We start from the raw sequence: 9633 nt of genomic DNA on the forward strand, positions 1-9633 counted from the left end.
CTTTGTGATTTAAAGAGGAATCATAGATAATTTATGATAAGACAGGGGAAACACACGTTTATCATATCACCTACATACAAAAAAATAAATGAGGCAATCGATTTTTCAAAAATGCATTTGATACTAAAAAACCTTAGACCAATTTTCTTTTTAGTTGCAGTCTGTTGCGGGACGAAAAAACGTTTTATATTCTCGTTGTTCTTCACATTTTGACTTTGTTTTACAAGTTTGATGTTAATCACATGACGTCATCGTACTTACCACAGATGTACCTATGTAGAATTTTCGTCATTACTTGACTCATCCTCCATGAATGCGTTTTGTGCTATCTTTTGCGATAACTGTACTTCACTTAATAAATGGATTTCCTCTAAAATATTTGTATTGTTTAGAATAAAGTTTTGCTTTTTTTGGAATATTTTTTACAAAAGTTCGACCAGTTGCAGGTAATTGCAAGCACTAGCCCCGCCCACCCGCCCTTCATTTTTTATTTCTACCCTCTAAGAAAATGAAGGGTAGAAGATACATCATTTACCAAAATCAGCCTTATCGTGGCAAGTATTAGCCCCGCTCACCCACCCTTTATTTTCTTAGAGAATAGGTCATTTGCCAAAATCAGTCTTTTTTTGGCAAGTACTAGCTGACACTAACTGGATCGAAAAATTGAAAAGAAAAGTTAATAATTGAAAAATTGACAAGTCAAGAAATTGAACAATCAAAACATCGAAACATCTGAAATCGAGAAATGAAAAAACTGAAAAATCGAAAAATTTAAAAAAAGAAAAATTGGTAAACTGAAAAATTGAGAAACCGAAGTAATAAAACAGTCGAATCGAAAAATCCAGAAGTCCAAAAATCGAAAAGTCGAAATGAGAATTTAAAAACCGAAAAATTGAAAAAACGAAAAACTGAAAAATTGAAAAATCGAAACTTTGGGAAGTCGAGAAATGGGAAAATAAAAAACAGATTACTTCAGAGATTGGAAAACTGATTAGATGGGATTTATTCGGCAAAATTTTGAACTGACGTCATCGATTTTTTGGAGGAGATAAGCAATTATATTTTGATTAAAAATTGATCATGCTTATCATAATTTTAAAACATCTGCAAGATTTCAAAGCATTCGGTTTTGCAGATTCGAAATTAAATTACAAAATGTTGTTTCATAACTTTGATTTTTTTCCCAAAAATCTCGGTCAGATGATAAAATAAAATAAAATTTCCATCTAATCAAATAAGCCAATGAAATTCAAAACCGGAGGAGGGTGGGGTTAGTTTTAGGTTTTTGTTTAAATTCCACCGTTGGTCAATATAAAAAGCACTTTTCCTCCAATGAAATGAGTGACCAAAAAGAAAACCGGCCACTTTGAATTTTTTAGGCTTAATTCGCCACTTGACATAGTAAAATTCAGTCTTCACCCAATCAAAAAAACTAGTGAAATCCAAAAGCAGAGAAGGGTGGGGTTAGTTTTACCCTTTCGTCTAGATTCCAATATTTATCAATATAAAACGCCCTTTTTGTCCAATAAAATGAGTAATCAGAGGGAAAACCGGGTGGGTGGGCGGGGCCATTTTGAATTTTTTAAGGAGTTTTAAGAATCGTTCTAAATTTGCATTTTGTTCGAAAATATCCCCAACTTTCTAATTTCAAGAGGAATAATTAATAAATGTGAAGAGTCACTATAAGGCAGGGGAAACCCACATAGTTATCATATTATGCCTCAAAAAACTGATTACACTTTATCTAGAAAAACACAATACAGGAATAAATAACATAAATTGATAAAGATAACGCAGCTTAGTAACGCATTTATTAAAAAAAATACAAAAATACAGTACTTTACTTAACGGCAAATCTGTCTTGCTCCATTGGTTTAGAAACCCAAGTACCAAGCCCACTAGCGACAAACGCGTCCAACAAAACCTCTTTAGTGGCCTACAAAAATAAACACTGCTGCAAACTTGTCAAACCCAAAACCTCCACATACTTTATACTCGCTCGCCGCTTCCTTAACATCACAGTACAAATTAGCTTTCATGTTTTCCACGGTGGTAACACTGGAAATTTTCCCCAGCAACCGCACAAACCTCCTACTCAACTCCTGCTTACAAAACTTCGACACCCCGAGCTCAGGTTTACCAATACTACCATCAATTATCTCAGCTTGTGTATTTCCCCTACACCAAACAACCGAGAAGTTGGTACTATTGCTAGCCTGGCGACTCTCGCAGACTGTCAATCGAGCTAAATTCGGTCGATTGATACAATATGGCAACACAACTTTCTTAATTGTATGGTCAATTCGGCCGTACAACGCTCTAAAAAAACGATATAGTTACAGTTAGAAGTGTTAGTACTTTTAGTCGTACCGTTGCAAGTGTTCTTCGTGAAACAAACTTCCTAAGATTACTGATTTCAAGTACACTGGTTCTATAAAGTGTGTTAGAAGTGCCCCTTGTAGTCCTAGAACGTTCCAGCGACAAATTTTGTCGGAACAAGTCATCGTCAGTAGTCTATTGCCTTGTAGTATCCCGTCCCATGTTTGTCTAGTACCATCCACAGGAATAGAACCTTCCCCGTTTTCAATTTTCGTTCGTAACAACCCCCTACAACTCCTATTGGGGTGTTTATCCATTTTATCGCCATATTCGTTCAAACTAAAGACACTGGCATCCCCACATGGTGCAGTACTAATGTACAAATGAAACTCTACTCCTTTCCGGAGCTTGAAACCTTTACCATTTGTTCGTTTCGTGAAAATGGACTTCTGTTCTTGGAATTTAGCAACGAGATCGAGTTGGTCGTAGAAGTAGCTGATCAGGCACCTTCTAGAAAGTACTTCTGCGTGCATGTCGTTCAAGGAACTACCTTTAGTACTTATGTAACCACCAGAGATACATTTGGTGCCTGTGGTTACTGCAACGACTTCCGCATCTGATAGATTACCGTTTCTGGTCATGACGATACCAGAAAGGACTTTGCGTTTGGCGTGAAGGAGGTCTTTAGACATCAAAGATTCAAACTTTTCTTGAATAAGTCTGAAACTATCTGTAGATTTTGTACAAACTATTTGTTCAGATTTACCTAGCAACATGATCTGCCATTTTCTGTTCTTCTGTCTCTACAACCACCCCACTATACTCAGTCGGTTTTTTCGCTTGTAAATTAAACTGCAACTTAGTCAAAGCTAAATTCGCAGCTTCTGTCTTCGCTGCTTGTTTGGTCGAACCTTCGGCACGTTTCGGTTAGAAAGTGGGTGTCAAAACTCACCTTCAGTACCCATTCCGACGAATTTTTCCGTGCCTACTATAGCTGTAACTCTGAACCTTGCTGACACAAAACCTCCTGTTTCTTCATACTGGTACGCAGTGTTGGGGTACCACTCGTTCAACATCATCACTGCTCCCTTCGCTGCTTCGTCTTCAAGTACCTCTTCTTTCTTGGATTCTTGGTTTATAAATTTTAAGGCTGCTGTGGCAGCACTAACATTTGCTTCTTTTTTTGAACGACCTGTTCCGTAAAAAGTTCTACCTCCTACTGTTACAGATACTTTAAAAGTGGGCAGGTGGTCGGGGCCTGATTGCCCAATGACGACGAATGAGGCACCGAGGTATAGTTCATTCAAAACTTGGACTGGGTTTTTGTTACTGGACACGGTGGAGTTAATTTTGACTTTTTTCGGGTCTACAAGGTGGGTGTTATTTTCAAAATGGACGATATTAAACACCTTAACTTACCAAAATAGGAGTTTATTGGTTCTTTGTGAGAAAAATCTTTCTTGAAAAAGGGTGGTTGTGGTGTTGTTTGTCGTTTATACAAAGTGTCTTTTGCTGTATTGTCGTCCGGTATTAATATGGCCATGATTTTGTTTATTTTATTTTTCTGTTCTTCTAATTTAGCTTCTATGCTTTCTAATTTGGTTTTAAGGGGGCTGATTTCGGATCGGACTATTCGAGTTAACACTGATACAATTTTGTCTGTTTCCATCTAAGAAAAAAAAGGTGGGTTATATGGACAGAACTTCCCTCGCCCTTGAAGTCAAAATTTGACTTTACTATTTGAATATGGAAAAATTGAAAGGTAAAAAAAAATTGAAAAGTCTAAAAACTGAAGAATGTAAAAATTGAAAATCGAAAATCGAAAAGGAAACATTGAAAATTCGAATATCGAAAAATTGAAAATTCTATGGATCAAATATTCCAAAATCGAAAATCGTTAAATCGGAAAAACAAAAATTCGAAAATCGAGAAATGAAAAACCGGAAACTAAAAGTAATAAAAATTTGAAAAACTATAAAATGGAAGAATTGAAAATTTGAGAAACCGAAAAGTAAAACAAAATATTTAAGTCGAATTAAATTCGAAAAATCAAAAATCGGGAAAAAGAAAAGTAGAAAAATTAAATAGAAACATCTAAAATTCAAGAAACGAAATATAGAAAAAACGAAATGTCGAATAATGGAAAATTCTAAAATCGAAAAATCGGAACGTCGAAAAATCGTGGAATAGAAAAATTGAAAATTCGACAAACCGAAAAGTAAAAAATTTTAAGGTCTAAAATTGAAGAATGTAAAAACTGAAAATTCAGAAATCGAAAAATCAAAAATCGAGAAAACGAAAACTAGAAAGACTGAACATCTAAAAACCAAAAAACTAAAGAATGTATACATTTAAAATAGAAAAATGAAAAATAGAAAATTCGATAAATAAAAAATATTCAAAAAACGAAAAACTGAAAAATCAAAAATTCGAAAATCGAGATTTCGAAAGATCCAAAATCCAAGAAAAGAAATATAGAAAAAAACGAAATATCGAAAGTCAAATAATCGAAAATTCTAAAATCGAAAAATTCGAATGTCGAAACTTGGAAAAATTGAAATTGAAAAAAGTGAAAATTAGAACATCGAAAAATCGAAAACGCGAAATTTCGAAAATTCGAAATATAGGAAAATCGAAAGTCGAGAAATCAAAAATTCGATTAATGAAATATTAGAAAAATCTAAACAACGAAAAATCGGAAATGAAAAAGCGAAAAGTAAAAAAATTGAAAATTCTAAAAATCAAAAATGGAAAAGCGGAGAATGAAAATTTGAGGACCGAAAAACCCAAATACCAAAAATTCGAAAACCGAGAATAATCGAAATTCAAAAATCCCAAAATTCAAAATTCTAAAATCGAAAAGTCGAAAACTGGAAAAATCGAAAGTCGAAAAATCAAAAATTCGATGAATCAGATATTCGAAAAATCGAAAATCCAAAAATATAGAAAGACTGAAAATTCGAGTTTCTAAAATCGAAAACTCGAGAAAGTAAAAAATCGATAAAAAAAATCGAAAAACTAAAAAGTGAACCGAAAAATTGGAAAACGAAAAGTAAAAAAATGAAAATTCGAACATCGAGAAATCAAAAAGTAAAAAATGAAAAGTCCAACAACTGAAGTATGGAAAAACTGAAAAATCGAAGACTTGATAAATTGAAAAATCGAGAAATCGAAAAGAAAACAGATTGAAAATTCGAATAGCAAAATTACAGATTCAAAGAATCAAATATTCGGAAAACGAAAATCCGAAAAATCGGAAAACCGAAAATACGAAAACCTAAAAATTGGAAAACGAAAAACCGAAAAATCAAAAATTCGAGAATAGAGATTTAGAAAAATCGAAAAATTCAAGAGACGAAATATCGAAAGTCGAATAATCGAAAATTGAAAAAACCGAAAAATGAAAAAGTTGAAGAAATGGGAAAGTGGAAAAATCGACAAATTGAAATTAAAAAATTGAAAATTAAAATATCGAAAAATCGAAGATACGAAATTTTGAAAATTGAAAATTTGAATCATCGACAATTCGGAATCAAACATCAAAAAAAGCCAAAAGTCGAAAAACCAAAAATTCGATAATCAAATATTCGAAAAATCTAAAATTGAAAAAACGAAAATTTGAAAAATGCAAAAGCCGTAAAATCGAAAAATCGATAAACGAAAAACCGGAAAGTAAAAGATTTAAAAATTCGAAAAACTGTAGAATAGAAAAACTGAAAATTCGACAAACGGAAAAGTAAAAAATTTTGAAGTCTAAAAACTGAAGAAATTTGAAAAACTGAAAAATCAGAAATTTGAAAAATCAAAAATTAAGAAAACGCAAAGTAGAAAGATTGAAAATTCGAGCATCGAAAACCGAAAACTGGGGAAATCAAAAAATCGAAAACTGAAGAAAAGAGAGATAAATTGAAACTGAAGAAAAGAGACAAATTGAAAATTCGAATATTAAAAAATCCGAAAAATCTCAGAAACGAAATATAGAAAAAACAAAATGTCAAAATCGAAAAGTTGAAAACCGTAAAAATTGAAAAATCAGGAAACTGAAATCGAAAAATGAATATGATGAATTTGATTATGAAAATTGATAATTTGAAAAATCAGAAACCAAAAATCAAAAATTCGATTAGTCGAATATTCGAAAAATCGAAAATTGAAAAAACGAAAATTCGAAAAATTGAAAAATCAAGAAATGAAAAATCACAAAATAAAAGAATTAAAAATTCTAAAAACTAAAGATGGGAAAAATTGAAAAATCAAAAATTCGAAAAATCAAAAATCGAGAAAACGAAAATTCGAAAATCTGAAAAACCAAGAAATGAAAAAGCGGAAAGCAAAAGAATTAAAAATTGAAAAATAAAGAATGGAAAAATTGAAAATTCTAGAAACCAAAAAGTGAAAATTTAAATCTCTAAAAACTGAAGAATGTAAAAATTGAAAAATCAAAAATTGGAAAAATAAAAAAAAAGAAGACGCAAAATAGAAAGGTTGAAAATTCCAGCATCGAAAACAAAAAACTCGAGAAATAAAAACAATCGAAAACTGAATAATGGAGTAATTGAAGATGGAAAAATAAAAAAATTGAAAAATCGAATATCGAAAAATTGAGAAGCAAAAAATGGAAAAGCCTAAAATTAAGTAAAAGTATGGAAAAATCGGAAATCTAAAATTTGAAAATCAAAAAATCGGAAATCGAAAAACCGAAAAATCCGAAAGTCGAAACTTGGAAAAATTGAAATTAAAAAAAGTGAAAATTAAAACATCGAGATTTCGAAAAATCGAAAATTAAAAATTCTATTAATCATATGTCGATAAATCGATATAAAGAAAACTGAAAATTCGAAAAAGAAGAAATCGAAAATTCGAAAATTGTGAATCTGAAAAATCGAAAATTCTAAATAACAAAAAATTGAAAACTCGAGAAATCGAAAGTCGAAAAATTACGAAAATTCCGAAAAATATAAAATTTGACAGTATTCGGCAGTTTCGGAGATTATCTATCTAATAAAAATCCAGACAGGCGACAAGCAGACAGACGGACGGAAACGGAAACCTATTTTTTCAATACTTTCTTAGCTTATACTCGGGAAGTAATAAACATGAAATTTATCCAATGACTCCTAGACCTAGAAATTTCCAGAAAGAAACTAAGAGTGAAAACAACATTGTGGGCAAAATGTCAATATTGATCAAAATTGTTTAACACATGAAAATTGTCGGATTAACCATGGAATGTGTATTTTAGGTTGAGTGAATGTTTCGACGCCCTTAAAAAATGAACTATAGAATGAAATAATAAAACTATCCAGACGATTTCATTTTATATCCACTGAGATTGACGGATTTACTACACAATGTTTACAGAAAGTGACGCATGGTTGGTTGTCGACAAGGATCACATTCACCGACATGTTTTGCGTCACATGTCTGCAATCTCTGTTAAAAAACGTTGTAACACGAAGAGCCCTCTACAAGACGAAATCGAGACTACAAGGCGACTGTGACCATTTGACCAAATCAACAAAACTCCTATTAACTAATATATACAGCGATTTTTAGATAAATGATACGTGTAGTTTTAACAGTACAAACCTTGGCGGACACGTATGCACAAAAAAACGTAAAAACTGTCAAAAATGCGAAAGATGAATCATGTTTTGTTGATTTTAATACGTGTTATGTAGACAACCAGTTATACACCAGTGAAAAGTTTCAAGCAACGCGTCTAGAAATGTCAAAAAACTTCGAGTTTTTGTGAATTCTTCGGTGCAACGTTAACAAATATATAATAGATTTTATATGTTTAATTTATATTATGAAAATATAGTTATATGAAGTGCAACGTGGGTACTTTCAAATGTTGGCGCCTGTTTTGTTAATAAACAATTACATTGCTACTAACATACGAGTGACAAAAATTATTCAATTGATTGCTTAATTTTCCTCGACAGTCTCTCTTTGTCGGTTTAAATCGTCGTTTGTTAGTTGTTGATGAAAAACCGCCTCTTTTCGCTTTAATTAACTGGTAAAAACCGTATTTTCTGAAAAAGTGACACATTGCTCAAGTTGGCACCTCGCAATTCAAGGTTAACAAAAAGGAAGTTGATGTTCCAGACTACTTAGCCTTAAAAATAAATATAAAGCTAAATAACACAAAAGTAGGAAGCTACAGGCTGTGATAACACTGTTTCATGGTATATAACGTTAATAACTCAACCACCAACACCAACATGTCCAACAAATACGAGCCGTAAGTTCCATCTTCAACAATGAAATTTGTTTTTTATGGGCATCACCACCAGCTTGAAACACCATGCCGACAATTCCGACAGTGGTAGCGGTGACGACGAAGTAGGACCATACATCACAGATCTCGGTTCAATAGACTACCCCCCTGGAGAACACAGATTGCAACATCCGTATTGTCTGTGGTTCTCGAAACGACCATCCCAAGTGCAAGGCTCACAAGGCTACAGTCAGGCTTTAAGGCTAGTGGGACAAGTCGGCACAGTGGAGCAGTGGTGGGCTTTATATTCACACATCGTCCGACTGACGGATATCCCGGCACATCGAGATCTACACCTATTTAAGAAAGGTATTAAACCCATGTGGGAGGACGCCGCCAATAAAAAAGGCGGCAAATGGGTACGTGCGTATGCGGATTTTGGAACGTTGTTGATGGTTGTTTGCAGGTTATACGGTTAAGAAAGGAGCAAGCCGGGCGGGCTTGGGAAAACCTCTGTATGGCGATGTTGGGTGAACAGTTCATGGTAAGGTGGCGAGTTTTGTGGGTTTTCACTAAGCGCAATTATAGGCAGGGAATGAGATTTGTGGCGTGGTGGTCTCGACGAGGTATCAAGAGTACTTGTTGAGTATTTGGAATAGGACGGCATCGGATCAAGCCACCACGGCGAGAATAAGAGATGCACTGAAAAGACTACTCAATATTCCAGCAAGTGCCACCATGGAGTACAAAACACACAATGATTGTCTCAAGTATGCAACGCCAACTTTGTTACATACATTTTATTTTTTTTTTTCCAGAGCCTCGAAAAACATACCAAATAATGCGTTGAAAAGTTGATTTTGAGTGACAACGTAGCCCCGAGAAGAGAGTTAATTTTACACACTAATGCGTTTTTCTGATTTCGTCGGATTTTAACGTCGCCCTCAATATACAAGATTGCAAAATATGTTACTTTTTTTAATGGAGAACCCTCTTGATTTATCCAGCATGATTTTAACTGTCTAAAAGAAAAATAAAATTTGTTAGGGTGGCATCACTGGTTATTGTCCCTAATACAAACTCCACTACTT

General features: G+C 33.3%; 2 protein-coding genes across 2 annotated transcripts; one reads left to right on the forward strand and one right to left on the reverse strand.

Moving 5' to 3' along the window:
* Positions 1-1796: 1796 nt before the first annotated feature.
* On the reverse strand, positions 1797-7976 carry LOC135125147 (double-stranded RNA-specific editase Adar-like). Its single transcript, XM_064050512.1, has 7 exons — positions 7909-7976; positions 3739-3988; positions 3281-3685; positions 3086-3230; positions 2371-3039; positions 1989-2319; positions 1797-1936 (listed from the first exon to the last, which is right to left on the reverse strand). Exons 2-7 carry the CDS (start codon positions 3986-3988, stop codon positions 1841-1843), a joined length of 1896 nt encoding a protein of 631 aa, XP_063906582.1. The 5' UTR covers positions 7909-7976; the 3' UTR covers positions 1797-1840.
* Positions 7977-8340: 364 nt separating this feature from the next.
* LOC135125149 (eukaryotic translation initiation factor 4E type 2) lies at positions 8341-9509 on the forward strand. The gene is made up of 5 exons (XM_064050518.1): positions 8341-8566; positions 8619-8961; positions 9009-9086; positions 9131-9312; positions 9361-9509. The coding sequence occupies exons 1-5, from the start codon at positions 8508-8510 to the stop codon at positions 9398-9400; spliced, it is 702 nt and encodes a 233-aa protein (XP_063906588.1). The 5' UTR covers positions 8341-8507; the 3' UTR covers positions 9401-9509.
* The last annotated feature ends 124 nt before the right edge of the window (positions 9510-9633 follow it).

This window comes from Zophobas morio, unplaced genomic scaffold, assembly GCF_036711695.1.
Source record: "Zophobas morio isolate AGI-343-1 ecotype UQ-CSIRO unplaced genomic scaffold, CSIRO_AGI_Zmor_V1 ptg000008l, whole genome shotgun sequence".
NCBI lineage: Eukaryota > Metazoa > Arthropoda > Insecta > Coleoptera > Tenebrionidae > Zophobas > Zophobas morio.